Source organism: Halichoerus grypus, chromosome 14 (genome assembly GCF_964656455.1).
Source record: "Halichoerus grypus chromosome 14, mHalGry1.hap1.1, whole genome shotgun sequence".
Classification (NCBI taxonomy): Eukaryota; Metazoa; Chordata; class Mammalia; order Carnivora; family Phocidae; genus Halichoerus; species Halichoerus grypus.
This window is the reverse complement of record NC_135725.1, coordinates 13046008-13068274: the sequence shown is the minus strand read 5'-3', so window position 1 is coordinate 13068274 and position 22267 is coordinate 13046008. Positions and strand designations below refer to the sequence as shown.

At 40.5% G+C, this 22267-nt stretch overlaps 1 protein-coding gene across 8 annotated transcripts in view; it reads left to right on the top strand.

The window, feature by feature from the left end:
- Positions 1 to 22267, top strand: part of TRPM3 (transient receptor potential cation channel subfamily M member 3) — a 493595-nt gene that overhangs the window by 237158 nt on the left and 234170 nt on the right. For all 8 annotated transcript variants that reach the window (XM_078061329.1, XM_078061328.1, XM_078061333.1 and 5 more), the window contains exons 2-4: positions 5358 to 5437; positions 7074 to 7278; positions 20975 to 21188. In XM_078061329.1, the coding sequence (XP_077917455.1) occupies positions 5358 to 5437; positions 7074 to 7278; positions 20975 to 21188 (499 nt within the window). The remainder of the gene's footprint in view (positions 1 to 5357; positions 5438 to 7073; positions 7279 to 20974; positions 21189 to 22267) is intronic.

Below are 22267 nucleotides of genomic sequence, written 5' to 3'. Positions count from 1 at the left end.
CATTCCATTCTTTGGGGAGGCAGGAACAATGCCCCTTGTGTGTTCGAACCACTCGGAGCATTAACACAGTTTCCTTAGAAGGGTTTGCTTTCCCGAGTTGAACTTTGCAAAACTCAGAACACCTTATCACACTTTTCAGAAACCTTCTCTCTGAAAATGGAAAAAGGAAAGCGGGGAGAGCCTGTCAGGACTTGTGCCAATTAAATCCGATCTCTCCGGGGATTTGTTTTTCTTCTGGCGTCAGATTAGATGTTCAAATCAAGCAGTGTTTGAGGGCTGCAAGGGAATGTCCATGGGATTCTTAGTGAGGCTAATCCCAAAGCGGCACATTCCAAGGGGCTAATCTGCCCAAGTTCATTGCTTACTTGAAACGTCTCTTGGGGGAAGAGCTGGGCAAGTGGCTTTTTTTCCAGTGGGCGGTCATAAGAGCATTATTAACGGGATGACCAGCCCCAGACACAGCAAAATGAAAGCAACAGGACCTGCTCGTGGGACTGCCTTTGCCACCACCCAGAGTCAGTGCTCAGGTAAAATGATTTTGGCTCGTTTTCTTCTTGTTCAAGCTCCCAGCAGTGGATCGGGGGAAGACCAAAGGAATGCCCAGGTTGATGCTGAAGGAAAGCTAAAGTCAAAAAGGAATACAGGCGTTCAGTACCTTTGGGTCTTCGGTGTTTTGTTCCGATTAAGATAGAGTGTACATTTGAAACAAGAGAGTCTCAAAATAAGGAACATAGTGAAACTTCACTTGGTTCGTTCTATAGATTTAGTGGATTCTTTTTTTCTCTCTCTAATCTTGTGATTACTGGTCTGGGTTGTTGTTGTTCTGTTAAGTTATGTTTCTAAAGGGTGGATTGCAGTAGCGCTTTCCAAGACTTTCTGGAGACAGATTTAGTACATAGTCGATGTATGTACTTGTAAACCATTCCTGCCTGGAGAAGTTCTTGATCCTGTAGCTGGTGGGGAGCCGGGAGTACGAAGCATCAGAGTAATTGGGGGAACTAATGTTTGTAGCAGAATCTTTGTGAAAAAGAAGTGAAACCTGACTAAATGAAATAACCTAATTTTTTTTTCCCTTCAGAGGCAATACTTACAGCTTTTGTTTGTCTGTTTCTATCATTTGTATCCTTTATTGACTGTACATTTTACTTGCAAAATTAGTACTTTATTCTTTGAGGGTAATCATTATACTTTGTTCAAAATATGAATGTCCTCATTTTTGTTTTCAATACGAAGTCCTTTAATTATTAGCCTTTGAAACCACTTCCCTATTACACATCACACATGACTGATAATGCAGAAAGACAAGAAAGAAAATAGCCCTTCACAAACTCAGTCATGGTGATGTGGCCGTTCTACCTTTAGAGAAGAATGTACAAAGTGATTTTCTAAGGTCTGATGGAAGCCATCTTTTCTGAGTACATGAGACTTCTGAAGCATATTTAAAAAGAAAAGATTTGAGAGCACCCTGTCCATTGAAGTTTTGCATTAGAAGAGAATTAAAGGGTCAGTAAGAAACATGGCATGTCAAAACTATTTCATGCTTTCTAACAACAAGAATAGCCATTCTGAGCTAACTTATTTGGATATTGAAGCCAAGGATGAAGCTCACGCAGAGCAGTTCAAAGCCTTTGGACAAAAGAAAAGGGAATTAGTTTGGGGAACAAGTTAAACCATGATTATACATCAAATTTGCCCTCTTCAAGAAAATAATTTTAAAAATCTAGTATCTACCCACACTGAAGACCTGAATAAAAGCACAATACAGCAAAGCCCACAGTAGAGCATAATCAATTATGCATGATATTTTGTAGAATTTCTAATTCATGTGTTATACATGCACTCTTTCTATTATGTATTGTACTTCTCTCAAAAACAGAGAGAATTCAATTCAATTATGAATGTTGGAAAGATTTTTTTATATTACATTCCTTCCCCACCCCCTCCCAATTTTTCATGCCTTTGCAAGGGAAATGGTTAATCTGCTGGTAATAAGAAATGGAAATTGATCTTCATTCCTTTCACTAACAGTGAGGTAGGATTTTCACCTTCAAGAAGGTAATTAAGTTGCTAAACTGAAACAAGTCAAGTTACTTTATTTTTAAAAACTAACAAGTTGGGAATCTCTCTATGTAGTAATTCTGACTAAAACTTCCAGGGTCTTCCAAGTCAAAACTGGGATCCATGAGTGAGACAAATAATCAAGGTGTCCTTGGAAAGTCTAATTCATCTGTCATGGTCCCCCAGATTCTCAAGTTAGGAATCCTGTTGGAATCACATTTCTTTGTTAGAGCTCTTATAATGATCCACCTTCTTTTACTTCTTGCTCCTATTACAATGTCTTCCTAATGTCCCACCCCAATCCTTTATCCTAAGGAGAGAGGTAGAACACAGAAGAATATGTTTTACTCCATGTGTGGGGACAGGAGGGAGGGAAGAGGAGGGAAAAATGCAAGTATGAACTGGGTCTAAGGCATGCCTCTAGGAGTCCAACTCTGTCCAAAAACCAAGGCATTCCCAGGCATGCCCAGATGGCACTGGGTATTTAGTATTAATAATATGGTATTAATATTAATAATATGTAATTTGGAAAGGCAGTTTAGCAGAGTGGGTAAGAGTGTGAACTCTAGTCAGACTATGCAAGTTCAAACTCTGGCTTTAAAATGTACTTGCTGCATCTCTCTGCCTCATTTCTTCAATGGTAAAATGGATATAATAGTAGTACCTCCCTCATGGGGTCCTTATGAGGATCCATGGAGATAATACATATATGGCACATTTCCAGGCACATGAGGAGCCCTTCGTAAATGCTAAATATTGAGCGCCTACTGAGTTCCAGGTGCTCTCCCTGAATCATGTGCTTTGGTAAATACAACAGTGTTCTGAGGTGGCTATGATTATCCTCGTTTTATAGAAAAGACTCAGGGATATTAAATAACTTATCTATATACCATTTTTAGTGGCCAACTAGGCCTTCTTGGAGCCTATGATCCCCAATGCAAAGAGAAATCAAACTGGGTCAGGTCTATTATAGCAGGTTCATAGTGCTCTTGTGTGAACCTGCATCTGAACTTTTAGTACCAAAACCAACCCAGCACGGGTCCCTTTTCTTGAATTGAAACATGGTACCCAAATAATAATGATAACAACTTGGTGTGTCAGCTATTATTATTATTGTGCCCATTTTATAGATGAGAAAAACTGAGGACCACAAAAATTATGTGACTTTGTCCAGCCCATAGAGTCCCACTCATGCCACTTTTTCTAACGGCAAACCTCTCACTCTATCCGTAATACTGCCATGCCTTCTTTCTCTCAGGGAATATTGGTTGGCACTCCCCAAAATTTGCAGATCCTTCCCCAAAAGATCCTTCTGAATTCTAGCCAAAGTGGGCCACAAAGAAGAAAGGAAAGTGCATTCTCCCTTTCCTGCTCCCCAAGGTGTAGGGAAAGTTGGTTTCAAATGTCCAGTGAGGAATATTTTTACCGTCTCTCTGCCAAGAGATGTTATCAATGAAAGTATTCAGTGTCTAGGAAAAATCACAGCCTATGAATAGTCTAACTTACAGGCTTTTCACAAAGATAAAGCCTGGTTATCTACGCTGCTCAGCTCATTTCTGTTGCTAAGATGCAGCCACTAGCTTTTCCTATATATTTGAGAAGAAAAATCTTTGTGAATCACACGGGGGCTTTCTTCATGCCCAGCTGACAAACAGAATGGCAAACGTTACCTTTGTGGTTTGAGGGTGCAGAGGGCCACCTGGACCCAGGGATCTCGGAGACGGCCTAAGTGCTCCTCTTTGTATGGATAGTGCATAAACACTGAGAAGTGCAAGCATCCCTCATGTTGCTACTATGACAATGTTCTTTGTCATACGAGATCACTTCTGCCTTCTGGGCTACAGGCTTGCATAGACTCCATCATGAGAGAGGAGAGAGGTGGGAGACTAAGGGTTGAAAGCAAACCAGACCCTCACACAGTTTATATAGATGTTTGGGTCCTTGGCAGAGTCAGTATTAATTACAGCCAACATATAGGGGCTTGTAACAGTTAACACTGGTCACTGAGGCCAAGTAAACTGCTAAGTTGCACTTTGGCCCTGTATATTTTATTTATTTTATTTTTTTTATGGCCCTGTATATTTTAAGGGCATAAATTTAGTCCTGATACTGTGTTAAAGAAAAGATGATACCATATGGAAATAACTTTACAGGATGCTCTAACAACTTCTGTCTTAAATGCTTAGAAAAGGAATCTTCTGAGTAGCTTGTAGGATCTCATGGGAGGCTCATCTACTTTTTCAAAAGCTGGCAAAGAAAGGGGTAACGGCTATGGGATGTACACTGTGCTTTGGAACAAAGATGGTACAGTTTGCGGGAGCTTCCTTTATCCTTCAGGGAACCCAATCTCAGTGGCCGGACTTCCTGGTGGACAGTCCCAACAATGCCCATTCTAAGAAGCTGTGCTTCCTGTGCTTAAAGACATGTGGAATTAAAAGAGAAAAGAAAGGAAAAGAAAAAGTGCTATCTTCCTTCCTTCCAAAGGCATTACCTGTGAAGTTCTGGACTATGATAAAGACATTTATCTTCCTTATGCTTCCATTTCCTTTTTTTCCTTCTGTATTTAAGCACTGCTAATTAGGATCTTAGAAAAAGCATCATGATGGATTAGAGCTCTTGAATTGTATAATTCTCTTACCATTTCTCTTTCTTTCTTTCTTTCTTTCTTTCTTTCTTTCTTTTTTTTTAGCAAGAGAGGTGGGAGGAGGGGCAGAGTGAGAGGGAGAGAGAGAATCTCAAGCACATTCCCCAATAAGCACAGAGCTGGCCTCAGGGCTTGATCTCACGACCCTGAGATCATGAGCTGAGCCAAAATCAAGAGCTGGATGCTCAACTGACTGAGCCACCCAGGCTCCCCAGTTTCTCTTTCTTTCTACAAGGAAAATCAAATGGAAGTGTTAGCCATGAGAACTTCATGCTTACTTACATGTATTTCCCCCCAGCACTGAATATTTGTTATTTACAGGGATATAAACCTACTGCTCTGTGTTTTTCATTTCCTCCATAAAGCATTGTTTTTCTGCCTTCAAAAATCATTAAGAATTTGTATATGGTTCCATCACTAACATTTTTTTTATTATGGTCATTTTCTTTGACTTGATATTATAATGTTGACCTAATCAACAACTTCTGGCAGCACTTGATTTTGTTATATGCAGTGTCTATGTGTGAAGTAACCACAATTTCAGTTCGGTTTATGAGATACTAGTCTATTACGTGATTATGAAATTTTGTTTCCTATGCAAAAATACTTGGAGGTTATGTTCACCTTTCTTCTTCTTCTTCTTTTTTTTTTTCAGGCTCAGAAATCCTGGATAGAAAGAGCATTTTATAAAAGAGAATGTGTTCACATCATACCCAGCACCAAAGACCCCCATAGGTAATCTTGCCGTTTCTATAATGAAGTGAGACCACAGAGTAGCAGTTACGGGAACAAAACTACAATAGTAATCACTCTCCATTGCAAGGGAACCAACGTTAAAGATCATTTCTTTTAATCTTTGCTGGACATCTCTGCAGCAATATTATATGTATACCCCACATAATATGCCATGCCTGCAGTTAATTCTCTAACAGCCTGTACAAAATAACAGACAACCCATTGGGAAGGAATCAATCACTGTCTATAAGTGGGTTATATGTATTTTTAGTATGGTTACTGATGTTCCCTTTTAAGCATTTCATCAAAATGCTTAGTTTGTACCAACATTCTCTGCTAAAATGAAAAAGAGCTTTTTAAATAAAAGACTCCTAGCAGATTACTAATTAGACTGCTGACCTTCAGATTCCCGTCCAAGCACATTTTTAGTATCCTACTCACCTTACCTTTAGTATCCTACTTACCTCCCTGATTTTGCCTTAAAAATTAACAGCGTATAAAGTAGGAAGCATTTGGGATGTGGTAACATATGGAAATGCCTTTATGAAAAGGCAACATAATCAAGCAATTTTAAAATACAGGCTGTAGAGTCATATAGACTAGCTGTGTAACCTTGAGCAAATTTCCTAACCTTCAAAACTGCAATATTTTACTCATAAAATGAATGTGACATCGTTAGTATTTAATAACTGATAACTGTGTATCAATATTATTATTAATAGTTATAATAGTGGTACTAGTAAAGTATGAAGTGTGTATCAATATTATTATTAATAGTTATAATAGTGGTAAAAGTAAAGTATGAAGGATATGTATCGGTATTATTACTAATAATAGTGGTAGTGGAAAAGTATGAAGGACATTTTCATGATGTGAGGAGTGAATTTTGTTTTCAAATATCTTGTGAATAATATTTTCATCGTTTCTTTGGGAACACTTAAGCTGTAGATTTTTATTCTCAGACTTGGATATTTGACAGTGCATGTCAATTGAGGAAAGACAAGTTAGGTGACTCACATATGAGTGAGCGTTCTTATTTAAATGTGCATGTTAAGATTCTTCCTTCAAAGCTGTGCAGTGGCTTTCATGCAAGATTTGATAGATGGGAGGAGTAAGAAGTAGAAAAATCTATAGGGGGGCGCCTGGGTGGCTCAGTCATTAAGCGTCTGCCTTCGGCTCAGGTCATGATCCCAGGGTCCTGGGATCGAGCCCCGCATCGGGCTCCCTGCTCAGGGGGAAGCCTGCTTCTCCCTCTCCTACTCCCCCTGCTTGTGTTCCCTCTCTCACTGTGTCTCTCTCTGTCAAATAAATAAATAAAATCTTAAAAAAAAAATCTATAGGGCTTTTGTTCACAGGTTCCGATCCAGAACAATATGGCAGGTCTGAAAGGGGTGGGTGGAGAAGGCTGGGAGGCATGTTATAGCTTATCCAGCTAAAGGAAAATGAGGAGGAGCAGAAAAGACAATTTGTATGTCCAGTAAATCCTGAGTTCACTATTTGCCTGATATAGCCACATTGTGGGATTCTGCCTGAGAGCTGACTGGCTACGGTCTGTCGACATCTCTGGCAGGTTGCCCTAAGTGGGTGTTCCAATAATGGCAGATACAGGGATTCACTTTGACCTCCTCTGACGCAGGTGTTGCTGTGGGCGTCTGATCGGCCAGCATGTGGGCCTCACTCCCAGTATCTCCGTTCTTCAGAATGAGAAAAATGAGAGTCGCCTCTCCCGAAATGACATCCAGTCCGAGAAGTGGTCCATCAGCAAGCACACTCAACTCAGCCCGACGGATGCTTTTGGGACCATTGAGTTCCAAGGAGGTGGCCATTCCAACAAAGCCATGGTAATCAGAAACCCATTCAGTCGCTTCCCAAATTCTTTCTCACGTCCTGTAAAGGAGAGGTGAAGAGCTGGAGATTGAGCCTTTGGGCTCAGTCCCACCTCTGCCAGATCCAGGCTGGGCAAGGGGCTCTGATGACCTTGGCCCTATGCATCTCTGCTCTCCTCTATAGAATGGGGAAAAGAAAATTCCTCCCGGGATTTTTTAAATAATTAGTATGATTATCGGATGTGGTGACTATTGTTATTATTAATAGTAACAAGTAGCTTTCTATAGTGATCCACTGTTTATTATGTTACTCTCTGGGTCTCATCCCTTGGGGCATGTTTTTCTGTCTCCTTTGGTAAAAAAGAAAAAAAAAGGGAAAAAAAAAATCTTACCTTTAGGTTTCTGTTTGGTTCTATTGGTAACTAGCATTCTTTTAATTCAAGGTAGAAATGATCAACCCAGACTGTTCTAACAGAGATCTTGCCATCTAAAGTGAGTGCTTTTGCTCCAGGCAGCTGTGTTCAATAAAGTTCTCAGTAGAAGAGCTCCATATGAAAAGCGTTTTGTTTGGAACGGAGGCTTTAGGAAATAATACAGATTTTACTTCTAAGAGTTGTTGCTTCTAAATTTCAGCTTTCATCATGAACCTCTCCCTACTTGGCCGACAGATTTTTTTCCAGGAGGAAAGTATACCATATGTTTTTGGAAATTCTAGAAATGCTATATTTCAACAAGCTTGCTTCTAACAGAGAGAGTTAGTTGAGGGTGAGGCAGTTGGAGGTGACTGCTCTGAGGCTCACGAAGTTTTCCGAGTTTGGAGAGGAAATTTTGCTTAGAGAAGCTTACTGCAAAATGCAAGGGAAGTCACTTCACACTAGTCACAGACTAAAAATGTGCAAAAAAGCCACCTCTCTCCCCTTTCATCTCTCCTCCCCTTTCCCTCTATTCCCTCACTCCTGCAGGATTTTCTTCACCACGAATGGCTGACCGAGCTATTCTCATAGTTTTCCCCTAAGAAAATCAATACTGAGCTATACATTAGAGTAAAAACAATTTTGAGCAGTGTATTGGGAAGAAGAGGATGCTATGAGCAACCCCCTGTAAGGCCTGGGGGGAAAAGGTGATGGGGTGGGGTCTTGGCCTGTGCAGAACCAAGGGCAATGGAAATTTGGCAATGTCCTCATCCACCCAAGGGATGTATTCCCCTACACAAAGTCATTAAGAGTCCCCAGCTCAGCACAATTCCCATTCACAGTATGGGATTGAACCATATACACTGGGGATCCTCTGGAACCATGCATTAATTAAAAGTCATGTAAGTTCATTCTTTAAGAAAAGTGCTGCAAAAAAAAAAAAAGAAAGAAAGAAAGAAAGAAAAGAAAAAGCAAAGGGATGGAAATGGACCCATGAGGGGCCAAAGTTCTTCATTGGAGATGAGACTATGATAATGTTGAGAATGAAGTGCGCCCCCAAAAGAGAGAAAGTCCCACAGATGAGGAAGTGGCTTATTAGGCAATGATCATTGTGGAGTGGTACACCCAGTGACGTCATAGGGTGTTTGGTGCCCGCGAGCTTTGTGCCCCACGTCGCACAGCTGATATATGATATATGTATATTATGACATTTAGCAGCAGAGGAAAAACTTGAAGAGGCAAATCTTTCCCTCTCCTCTGGAAGTGTGAATACATATGACATCGAACTTTGATAGCCCTCCCCAAGCCTCACGTAGCTCTACAAAACCCAGAACTATCTGTCGGCAATCAGGTTAGGAAAGATCAGCTACATGATTTTAGATCCCAGTGTAAAATGAAAATGTAGGCCCCCAGCTGGGGCAGGGAAGGCAGTCCCCCGTTGCCACGGCTGACAGCCCCAACTCACAGTAGACAGGCAACAATCCAGGGAATGGCTGTCTCCGTGGTGGGACGTGCTCGGGATCTGTTGTGGGTGAATCTTTCCACCAAGTCACCTAGGAAACACTCCACAGCATGACTAGCCTAAGGCAGGGAGAGCTACTTCCTTGCTCTGTCCTGAAATGCTACAGGAAATACATCTAACCCTGCCCCTCCCCTCGCCTGCACCCAGGTCCCAGTCAGTGATGGAGGGTGATGATGGAGCACAAACCCTGTTTCTTCCCCAGGCGAGATTGGGGTGGAGAGGCTCGACTGGCTGGGACACCAGAGATGAGAGCAGGTGGCTGAGATCCCCTGTCCCAGGGAGGCAGCAGGAGGAGGTGGGAAATGGGGACCGTGGACCACATGTGAACTGAGGCCCCAAGCCCTCTGTGCATGCTCTACCGTCCCATCAGACTTCATCAGACTTCATGTACAAAACACAGATTCAAGGATAAAACTGTTAAGGATTTCAAGACAGCAAGTGCAGAGCATTAAACTCTAAGCACTGCCTTTCTGAGCAGTGTGACCGTGAAGTGGGCCCTGAGATTAGGTCTCTCATGTCCTCGATGGTCTCAGAGCAGACACTACGAGGAAAAACCTTTCTTTCAGAGTCTAATCAGCCAAACGAGGACCAGTTTTCTTTCTTTCTTTCTTTCTTTCTTTCTTTCTTTCTTTCTTTCTTTCTTTCTTTCTTTCTTTTTCTTTCTTTCTTTTTCTTTCTTTCTTTCCTTTCCTTTCCTTTCCTTTCCTTCTTTCCTTTCCTTTCCTTTCCCTTTCTTTCTTTCTTTCTTCCTTCCTTCCTTCCTTCCTTCCTTCCTTCCTTCCTTCCTTCCTTTCCTTTCCTTTCCTTTCCCTTTCTTTCTTTCTTTCTTTCTTTCTTTTTCTTCTTTCTTTCTTTTTTTGGGGGGTGTGTACAACCAAATATTTAGCTAGTGAGAGTCCCCGCTATTCAGAGACAATGAGCATTTTGTCCACTTTGAATACCTGGCCTTGAATGATTCTGATTCTCCTGTCTAGACCAAGGGGCGGAGCTGACAACAGGTCAGATGTCTGGTTTTATCAGGCAGGGTGGTGGTTTTGTGCCAACCTGGGCCTCCCTTACTTCTTGCCCTCCCCAACAAACTGGCATGCAGTTTGGACAAAGGAAAAAATCAGCAACTACTGTCTGTTAAAGAATGTTAGTCTTCAGATGGGGAAGGCAGGGTTAAATATTCACCACGATTGAAGGGAAACAGGTCAATAACTTACTGTCTTTGATCCCTGTTCCTGACAAGAATATTTGGAAGTTGAGATGATTTTTAGCAAAGTGAGCAAAGAGCTCTAGAGGGCAGATTAATTTTGACCTTTATTATTAAAAAAAAAAAAGAGAAAAAAATATATACATAACATTAATTTTTACCTTCAAGACCGCCCAAGATGAGGCACTTGGGTCTTCAAAATGCCATTGTGGTCTGGACACAATGTGAGGCAGAATTCACTGGAGTATGGTAGAAGGTTCAGTTGGAGAAAAGATAATCTTTATTAAAATGTGGTGGGCCATGGGGAAACCTTATCTGCTCAGAAACGTTATGTCCGTGTGTCTTCACCTAGGGACACCACAGAGCTTTGGTCACCAAAGACACTGGAGGGAGTGATGCAGTGGTTCTCTGCTTGGAGGATCACAATGACCCGTGCACTTCTACAGATACCCGTGGCCAAGAATCATTGCCAGAGAGTCTCCCTCGCTGGTCTGAGATGGAACCTGGGCATTTGAAGTATTTTAAAAATGAGCCAGGTTATTCTATTCAGCCAGGCTTAAAAAGGACTAAATCATCTCAATCTCTCTACCTGTTTTATAGACGAGAAGACCGGAGCCCAGAGAAGTTCAATTCTTTTCTGAGAGATACTTGGTTATGTAATGACAAAGATAAATTCTTGAACCCAAGTTCCTCAGGACTCACCATCAGTTCTGTTTCTTCTCTGTCGTGTATGCTTGGTATAGACTATAGGAGATGTTTTGAAGGGAAGCTAATTACTATTATATTTCTCACTGTCTTGTAAGGGCTTTGAAAACTTTTCAGTAGAATTAGAAAATTACTATTATTTGATGAGGTTAATTAAACTCAAAAGCTACGAGCAGGAGGAGGTCTTTGTAAAATTACATCCTAGGTTAATGGAACCATTTTCTGAGCTTTCCCCAGCACTTTGTGGTATTCTGTCCTCAATTCCCAGGCTCGACAAGCCTGGGAAAGTGTGGTAGCAATGGATCCAGCATCTCTCTCACTTTGCAAAGAAATCATGACCCGGGCAGGAGACACCCTGGTAGCTGACAGTGAGTGAAGGATCCTCACTCCCTTCTCTTCTCAGCACTAAGCCACGTCCTACCAAATTGGCCTGCCCCAAATGCCATTCCTGGGCTATTGGAGGACCTGGCAGTTCATTCAGGTGCCTCATAAAAGTTAGAACATGAGGACCAAGGAAGAAGATAGTAAGATACTAAAGCTCTGGGTTAGACATTGTCTTATTAGTGTGAGTTCTAGGTGACTTTTTAAAACTGACTTAGAGAGCAGTCGCAAGATGGCCCCGCAGCAGACCCTGGGCTCTCTCTCAAAGACTCTTCCTTATCTGGGGCTACGGCTGTAAGTTCTTTAGAAGAGGGGACAGTGCTGGACTTGATTATACAGAATCTTATTTGCTACTAATCGTCTCTTCCAATTAATGCTGAGCTGACTTGTGGACCAGGTAAGTATAACCTAATTAAGGACTTGTATTTAAACCTCTCAAGTCATTCATATAATTATCTTCAGGTTTTCCCTTGCTATTCACTCTGTTTATTAGATCAGGTTGAGCCCCTTATTATAGTTTTTATATAATTTAGGTAATTGTTCCTCTGCCTCATTGTCACACTTAAAGCTCTAACCATCGAGTCTGCCGGGATGAAAGCCTTCTACTCTGAGAATTATCAGTGGGAGGATTGAGGGTAGGGAGTCTGTTGGCAGCACGTCATCTACAATCTTACACTCTTAAAATGCTATGGGATTGAATTTGATCTTTTTTTAAATTGTCTTTCTTTGAATTATGCAAATTTAATCTGGGTTTCATCACTGACTGACACATACCAAATACGAAACTAAATGAATCCCATTTCACAAAATAAAACAGCTAATCCCTAGACATTGGCTAACTAAGCAGCTTTCCATAAGTATGGTAAGGTATTTGAGGGGTTTGGTATTTGTTCCATTGATTCCTACTTTCTACCTTTTAATCTTTAGGCCACTGAATTAGCAGTACCTTTGGGAGGCCCTTCTGAAACTGAGAATAAAACTAGAATTTATCACTTAAATTTCTGGTCCCAATCATAGACCTAAGGAAAGGAAGGGAAGAAACCCATCTTGCCTTTAGAAAATTCCCATCTCTTTGCCTCTCGAAAATTTTATGCTAAATAATTCCGGCAGAAAATGCAGAGAGTACCCCCCCTATGACCTATTTATATGCTCAGTGGAGTTTGATATTTCTAAACCTTTAGCTTTGGCTTCTCAGCCAGCAACTGTCACCTGGAAGTACCTGGTATCTAACACTGAGGAATCACAAAAACAATATAGACTAAATTGCAATGGCATTTTTCATTTCCAAAGTTTTGTGGGTCAACAAACTAGGAATGCGATCACCAGTGACACCACACATTTGCTCTCCAAGTAGTTTCCTTCTAGGGAACTTTTACGTGCATGAAACCACCATAAGTATTAAACTCTTGCTGCAAAACTAGAAACTCCAGGGACTTAGAAAGCTGGTACCAGCAAAATTGTCTTAGCAGTCTGATATGACGTGTCATCCTTGGCCACAGTTTTAATTAAAAGTACTCACTTAAAAATGTGGCTACAAAGAATTTAAAAAGTGAAATGATGCTTATCACATTTCTCAACATAAAGGAAAATGGGCCGAATGTCCCCCTACAGCCTCGGAAGCAAAGCATTCAAAATAAGCATTCAAATAGAGTTAGCAGTGCTATTACCATTACTCCAAACAAGCACTACTTACAAATACCAACTGATAATTTCCAGGAATTAAAGACAGCTTCACAGTATTAGGAAGAGGATTTACCGTTTCCAGGAGCGTAGCCAGATTTATCATTCTGCAGTTCTTTTACATTTTCATTTAAAAAGCCGGGCAAAGTTACCGGAATAAAAATTTAGGGCTGAAGAGGTGACTCATTCATTATGAGAGCCAAATTATTCCACCAACTCTCAAGTTCAGAGTTCCAATCCAGTCCAGAATTTTTATTATATTTTAATTAAACAACCCCAGCCTGTCCTAAGTTGTAATGACAATCTCTCTCTCTCTCTCTCTCTCTCTCTCTGTGTCACCCACACATGCGCGCGCGCGCGCGCACAGAGCTTTTGCCCACCCTGGGTTAGTTATAAAGTCAAAATCATATCGTCTAGTCTCTGACACACCTGTGACCCACAAAGGGAGGCCCATGGGTAAAGTCAAGTCCTGTTTTGATAAGTGAATAGTAACGTTTCTACTGACAAAGCAGTAAGAGTGGCTTTAGAAAAACCTCCGGTGAAGTCACCTGCTACACAGAAAGACATTTAGCATCAGGCAGAACAAAAACTCAAGCAGCAGCTACCGAAGCCCTGTGCCATTTGAGCAGAAGAAATCCCTAGTTTTCTATCAGAGTCTCACAAGTTTGTGGTTTGGAACTCAAAATGTGTGTTCTTTGTGAAAATCATGCTGTATGCATTGGCCTCCAAAGCACCTAAGAACAGATCCAATAGGACAATTTCAACCAGAGTGAATCCCTATTTTATATAGAACATTCTTGAAGTGCTGTTCTGGATGTCATTAGCTCATCACACAGGCTTTCCACTACCCAGCGGGGGCGCTAAGGATAGAAAGGAAAAGGAGATTATTCTAGGCATGGGCAACTTATTCGAGCTCAGTTTATCTCTAGAAATTATAAATTGAGGAACTAAGGGTGAAGGATGGGTGAGGCAGCCCAGGGCAAAGGTAGCATTTTTGCTCTCAACAGGTACTTTTATATAGATAAACACCGGCACCAGTCACTCCCCCAGATAACTCAGAGCTGAGAAACAAAGTGCTCCTTTAACCTATCCACAAAAGAGTTAAAGGCAAGTTATTTGGATCCTGTTGTACGCAGAAGTCATTTCTAAGGTGAGTGTTTGTAACCTTCATTCAATTTTCATGTATTGGTTTTTCTGCCATACCAGGGGATTTTCCACAGTTTGGTCCTCCCAGTGTCCTGTGAGGTGGTCGGGATCACCCCCATTTCATAAGAGAAGGTGTGCAAATTGGCCAAATGACTCACAGGGCCTGTGCCTGATGCCAGAGTGTGATGCTGCTCATGACTGGAAAATCTATAAATGGAAGCACACTTCGCCACATCAGGGTACTGCCCAGGTGACAAAATGTAGCATACCCATCAGGAAGATTTCTTGTTATTTGTAAGGTGATCCCTTAGCAATCAATGAGCTCACAGGTAGACGGTCAAAACTGCTTATCTTGACAACCAAAATAGCTCCTAATTTCAAATCACATTGACCGCTTATTAGCTCTGGGGACAGCCATTTATGACCTTGAAGCTGCTGATTCGGCACATGAGTTAGCTGTTACATTACAAGCATCTGGAGAGTTCCTGACTAACCTGCTTTTTATGGGTATAAGAATATAATTTAAAAATTGACATCTTCAGATCATTGTCAAATGTCATTTTATCCCTTTGTTTTAATTAGCCTCTTATCCCCCAAATCATTTGAGTTACTAAACCATAACAATAACAAAAACAATTAATGGATTCATTTAAATTCTTCCTTTAAAAAAAAAATCTTGCCTTTTATTCTCCAAGGGATTTAGGTCATTGGAGATAATTTGGGTAGCTGAAAATAGCTGTGTTTTCTTATTTATTGTCGCCTAAGTAATTCCTCCGGTATCTCCCCCATTCCTCTCTGTGAGTTTCATGTAAAATATTGAGTGTTCTTTCTATCCTTTGGCCCAATGAGAAACACAAGACACCGCTTAGAATCTTTGGTCTGGGGAAGAGTTGTAATCTTTGCTTCTCATGCGGTCCCTGGGGAGCTAGTCAGAAATGCAAAACCATGAGCCCCACCCCAGGCCTACTAGATCAGAACCTGCATTTTTGACAAGGTCCCCAGGTGAGTTGTGTACATTAAATTCTGAGAAACACGGCTCCACCGAGAGTTTCCAGTGCAACAGTAGCTTTAATCATGAACTAGATGAGTGGTTGATGATTAGACAGCTAGTTTGGAGGTCCCAGTCACTCACTTTCCCTGGCTCTCCCTGTCTTTCCCTGTAAAGCAGAAGAATTGAACTTAATGATTTCTAGTTCCCATGATTGCTAAGATACTTCTAAGTTCCATTCCATTTCTAGGATTGACTACTTCATAGCCAATATGAAGGTTTTATCAAAAATCACGATCAGGTCAAACATGGTCCCTGCCCTCAAAGATCCTGTGACATGGGCAGATAGAACTGACAAGTACAAGAAACAACAGGGGGAAAAAAAAATCCAGTTGGGTTAGGTCAAGAGTTATGCTGCATCGATATGAGCTTGGATTCTCAGGAAAAGTCAGTAAAAGCCTTTGATAGATGAGAATGATTTCTGTAGACGAGAAAGGGAGGAACTGGGTAGCCTACAACTTAGGGAACAGCATTAGCCAAATACAGAGAGAAGTGGGGAAACACCTCTAGGTGGGGTCAAGCCAAAGCAGGGAGGACCAGGACAGGCAGAATGAGAGTTTACATATAATGTAACACTTGGAACTGAGAAATAGTGGGATCAAAAAGGAATGGGAGAAAGAACTCTGTCTGTTGATGTCTTGGTGAGGGTATGGGGTTGAGAAGCCTTTTGGAGGCTGATGGATCATTAGAACTTTGAGACTGCTTATAGGTGAAAGAAAAGGAGAAGAAGAGAGGGGCATTTTTACTTTGAGGTCAAGAGCAAGGACTCTGGAGTCAGCAAACCTGGGCTATGGATCCTGTCATTACCACTAACTATCAGTTGAACTTGAGAACCTGATGGATCCTTTCTGTCCCCCAGCAGTGAAATGTGGATGATACCAACCTCCTCATTACCGGGAGGAGTCATGATAATGTATGTGCTGGGGCATAGTAAATACAAAAAGGTCTTGGTTTGGGGCTTGGGGGGGGCGGTTCTCAATAGAATTAAGAAATTGAGAGCAGAGAGAAATATGTGAAGAGGGCCCACCAGCAATGTGACCTTACACAGACTGGACAGCAAGTGCCTCTGTTTCCCCATCTGTAAGACAGAGCTGGGGACAAGGTGATCCAAGGTCATTCATTCCCTACTAGAGCACTCAGAGTAACAAGAGTTCTGTGATCACGAGCAAGCTTTTCTTAACTAGGAAAAAGATTAGGCTGCTTCAAAAGGAATTTTAACACATTCTGTAGATTTTTTTTTTTTTTTTTTTTTGGTCACTTTCCTGGGGTTCTTTTTTTCTTTTTTGAAGGTATAAGAGGGTAAAGGAGAGAACAGTCACTTAAAAAGCAATTTTTTTTTTTTTTTTACCATCTCCCACACTAAGCATTTTTGGTTTGTATAGTTTGGAAGCCTTGGGAGTCCCAGCCCTAATTTATTTCACTAAATATCCCTTTCTGAAATTAGTCAAAATGTCATAAATTCAATTCAGCAGGGCCGCCAAATTTTAACTACAGTGCACAGGCACAGAAAACATTTTATTCTTTCATCTTATAGCATCTATTATCTAGATGTTTTTCTTAGAGTCACTCAATGAGTTAATAAATTTAACAATAGAGAGAGAGAATAACATAGCCTTTATTTAAGAAACATTGTGCTTGCTTCTACCACTGCAATGCCCACTCTTCAGCCCCAAGGCTCCTTGCGTGGCACAAAAATGCACATTGTTATTGAAAATTTCTGTGGATACGTATTGGAAAGTTCTTGCCCTCTGCATGAAAGTTTGTGCACAAAATTTGCCACTTCTCATCTTGTGAGCTCTAGTTAAATTCTGTTGGTATAATGCACTTAGCTAAAATTGCCAACCCTTACCCTTTCCATTCTGAAATTGATTGTTGCTGCATAGATTAAATTAACACAGAACCAGCTTATTAGATTCCAACACCTCTTTGGATTTCTAGTATACACGTATATAGGAAACTTTAGCTCTTTGGTATTTCTTGATGATGCAGTTAATGTTGTCAAGCTGCTTTCATTTTTTCTTCTACTTTGCCTCTCATTTCAACTAAATATATTTAAAAAGCATTTTAACAAAAGAATTGACGTAATTTCTGAGGTTTTTGCAACAACGGGGTCTCCTAGATCCAAAAATATTCCAATAAATTGTCACCTCCTGCATAACCTTATTTGTTTATACATCCAAAAGCATATGTTGGTGTGGTTACATGCTGTTCTGTTCTTTCTGTGGTTACGCTACCTCAACATTAATACCTAACAAATTCCAGAGTTAATCAGTACCTTTCTCTTCTCTCCCACGCAACATACAGACTTTAGAATGCTTTCATCCTGATAACTTCCACCCAGTTAAATGCTGTATTGTCCAGTGCTTTAGTTCTGTACCTTCCCACCATAAATTAGACATTATCATCATTTATATTCTACACCCAGTGCTTTTTTAGATTTACCGTGTATTTGCTAATATCTTTGTTTGTGATTCTTTCTTGTATCCCAGATTATCCATTTGGGATCATGTAATTTCTCCCTGCTATATATGTATTTTAAAATTTCCTTCAGGAAAGTCTGCTAGAGATAAATTTTCAGTTTGGGTAGTCTGAAAATGTCTATAATTTGCTCTCATTTTTGGAAGATATATTTTCGCTGAATATAGAATTTTACCCTGACAGTTCCCCTTGGCACATTGAAGACACTGGCTTGTGGCATCCATTTTTGCTGTTGAGGAATAGACCTTCTGTCTTAAATGACTGTTTCTTTGTAGGGGATTTGTCTTATTTTCTGGCAGCTTTTGAAGGTTTTTTTATTTCCTTCCCTTTGGTGTTCTCTGTGAGGTGTCTCTGAGTGGTGTTTGTTTTTATTTATCCTGCTTGGGATTCATTGACATTCCTGGATCTGAGAATCTGTATCTTTCAACATTTCTAAGAAATTCCTAGCCAGCATCTGTTCGAGTATTGCTTCTTGCCCATTATCTCTTTTACTTCCATCTAGAATTCAGATCATCTTCTCCAAGGTTTTCAATTTTGCTTCCGTTTTTAATTCCTTTGTCTTTCTAGGCTGCATCTGGTCGATTTCTCTGGATCTATTCATTAGCGTTGTCTAATCTGTAGCTTAATTTTTCTATTGTATTTTTCTTTAAATTATTATTTTTTTATTTCTTGAAGTTGCTTTTGATTCTTTTTCAAAAGTATTGGTCATACCACCTCACACCAGTCAGAATGACTAAAATTAACAAGTCAGAAAATGACAGATGTTGGCAAGGATGCGGAGAAAGGGGAATCCTCTTACACTGTTGGTGGGAATGTGAACTGGTGCAGCCACTCAGGAAAACAGTATGGAGGTTCCTCAAAAAGTTGAAAATAGAGCTACCCTATGACCCAGCAATTGCACTACTGGGTATTTACCCCAAAGATACAAATGTAGCGATCTGAAGGGGCATGGGCACCCCAATGTTTATAGCAGCAATGTCCACAATAGCCAAACTATGGAAAGAGCCTACATGTCTATCAACAGATAAATGGATAAAGAAGATGTGGTATATATATACAATGGAATATTATGCAGCCATCAAAAAATGAAATCTTGGGGCGCCTGGGTGGCTCAGTCGTTAAGCGTCTGCCTTCGGCTCAGGTCACGATCCCAGCGTCCTGGGATCGAGCCCCGCATCGGGCTCCCTGCTCCGCGGGAAGCCTGCTTCTCCCTCTCCCTCTCCCACTCCTCCTGCTTGTGTTCCCTCTCTCGCTGTGTCTCTCTCTGTCAAATAAATAAATAAAATCTTTTAAAAAAAAAATGAAATCTTGCCATTTGCAATGACGTGGATGGAACTAGAGGGTATTATGCTAAGCGAAATAAGTGAATCAGAGAAAGACAATTATATGATCTCACTGATATGAGGAATTTGACAAACAAGACAGAGGATCATAGGGGAAGGGAGGGAAAAATGAAACAAGATGAAACCAGAGAGGGAGACAAACCATAAGAGACTCTTAATCTCAGGAAACAATGTGAGGGTTGCTGGATGGAGGAGGGTGGGAGGGATGGGGTGGCTGGGTGATGGACATTGGGGAGGGTATGTGCTATGGGGAGCGCTGTGAATTGTGTAAGACTGATGAATCACAGATCTGTACCCCTGAAACAAATAATACATTGTATGTTAATAATAATTTTAAAAAGTATTAGTCATTCCCCATAGCCTATTGTTCCTTACTGATACATTCAATAATCTCATTTGTGTTTTTAACATATTAAATATAGCTATTTTATATTCTCTGAATATTTCAGTATCTTTGAGGATCTTATTCTGCTTCCTGTTATTTCTTTTGGTTCTCATTCATACTGCTGGATTTCCTTATGTAAGACGTGATTTTATTTTTTTTCTATGAAATGTTTATTTTCCCATGGAAACTATCTGAGCTCCGGATTGAGGGCTCTTTCCTCCACAGAGGATTTGCATTTGCTTATGCTGATTATCTGGAGCCATTACCCAGCCAGAACCATTTTAAATCAAGTACTTTGGTGTTTTTCAAGCCACACTGATAGTGTGAATGTGGATCAAAGCCTTTGTGAGGGCCCCCTGGTTTATAAATAATCAGAGGGGAATTTTTTTCCCCATCCACTCAGAACCAAGGTAGAAGCAGGCAGGCTTCCTTGCTCTCTTCTTCTGTACATCAGACTTTTGCTCCCTTTTTTCTTCCTTACACTTGAGAATGGAGCCCTTTGAAGTATCCCAGCTTACATGGGGTTCCTCCATTAAATTTGTCCGTACTGCATAAAGCCAGTAAAGCAGGTGCCCACATCTGCCAGGGTTTAGGAGAAACCCTCAAGTCCAAAGCCTGCTTTGGTCCTTCCTTGTCTCCTGAGGTTCCAGCTTCTACTTTGTTTGGGAATCTGAATATTGGCTCTTTTCATGCCCACTCAGCAATGCATTTCAAAAGGCTTTCAAATATATTTGCCCAGTAATTTAATTGTTTCCAGATAAAGATGGAAGTCTTTATATAATTAAACTGAGACCTAAATAAGTATGTATGTGATTATATACATGTTTATCATTGTATGTATTTATGGCATTTCATTTATATATACTTAGTATACTTATTTCCAGGTGCATCTGCTAATACCTTGAAATCTGATATACACTTTAATTTTTTTCGATTATTCTACAAGAATGATTGGCATGCCTTTTGTCACTTGTCTTCTTTAAGAAATATTTAGTATGCAGTTATTATAGATTAAATAAATGTAGTCAGTTGTTACCTTGCTTTAAAATTCTCATTACATTAGGTAGAACTGCAGAATTTTTCAAAACTGCTCAAAGTATCAGGGTCACAGAAACAGTGATATTCAGGCCCAGTTGGTATAACTGGGAAAAGTTGGCTTGCATTGCATTTTAGAAAATCAAACCATTTTAAAGTTTGTAATAAATCACAATTTCAAGAAAACCTTTAAAAATGGTGAATCCCTTCATCAAATGAAGACTCTCTTGGTAAAGAAAATGATTTGCCTTTTTTCAAAAATCAGATTTCATATGAGAGGTTTTCTTCAAGTACTGCACGTTCCAGTCAGTAAAGATAAGGCCCCCCCACCCCTAGCAGCCCTGCCCTGTCTCCCTAACTGGTGACCCTTCTTCTTCCAGTATGTGCGAGTATCCTTTGATACAAAACCTGATCTCCTTCTGCACCTGATGACCAAGGAATGGCAGCTGGAGCTTCCCAAGCTTCTCATCTCCGTGCACGGGGGCCTACAGAACTTTGAACTCCAACCAAAACTCAAGCAAGTCTTTGGGAAGGGTCTCATCAAAGCGGCCATGACAACTGGAGCGTGGATATTCACGGGAGGGGTTAACACAGGTAATTGGAAGTGGGACAGAGAAAGGCAACCTAAGGCCACAAGAATGTTGTAACTAAGACCATTTTCTCCTAAAGCTAAGTATATTTGTATTCTCCCACCTCATCTCTCATCCCCGTGTGTCTATATTCACTGGTTCTCCATCCTCTGATACTTCTGCCCTTCATGACCAACATGATAACCATACAGGTAGTTCTCAACCAGGAAGAATTACACACACCTGCGAAACAGGTTGGGCTATTTAATACTTGACTCTACAGAATTTGTAAACATGACTAATGGAATTTCACAGATATTTTCAATACCTCAGGTTGCCAGATAAGCATCCAGTAATTTTTTAAAGAATAACCTTTGCTCTAAATTGGAAGCTCTGTGTCTGATCTTTAAGTGATTTTAAGTTTGAGGCAAATAGCTTTAATTTTCGTAAAATGCCCATTACATCTGGAACATAAATTGTGACAGCAAAGTCTGGAGTATTGTGTGTTTATTATTTAACATAATTTATTAAATCAACTCTGCACCAATAGAAGACACATCACACTCTGATTTCCAAACAATTTTTTCTCCTGCCAAATGAGTTTCTCTATATTGTGATACAGGTAGGCTGTCAAATCAATTCTCACAAACCCACTTACAGTTAAATGCTTACATGCAGCAGATTATTAATGTGCAACTGATAATGGAATGGATGCCTCTAAATTGCTTTGACGTATTTCCCCAGCCTGAGTCAGAAGTGCCGATTGGAAATGCACCAGGAATACTGCAGTAAGTTCATTTAAACTTGGTTCAAGGCTCTAAGTGTGTGCAGCCCGCACACATTTGGAGCTGGGGAACAGTCTGGGCATGACCCTAGCCAACTAATTTTAAATAAGATGTTATCTCAAGATTGTTTATTCATTTGTGTGCAGTTTGGGTAATATTTGAGCAAGACCTGCACTCAGAATTCTCCCCAATACCTAGAATTTGTGAACATCCAGCATGCGACTCCGTAAGCGCATTTCAGCAGCGAACGCTGCAGACTGCGCATGCTCATCATTGTTCGGTGGATTCCTAACTCAGTCTGTAAACTGACATGATCTTA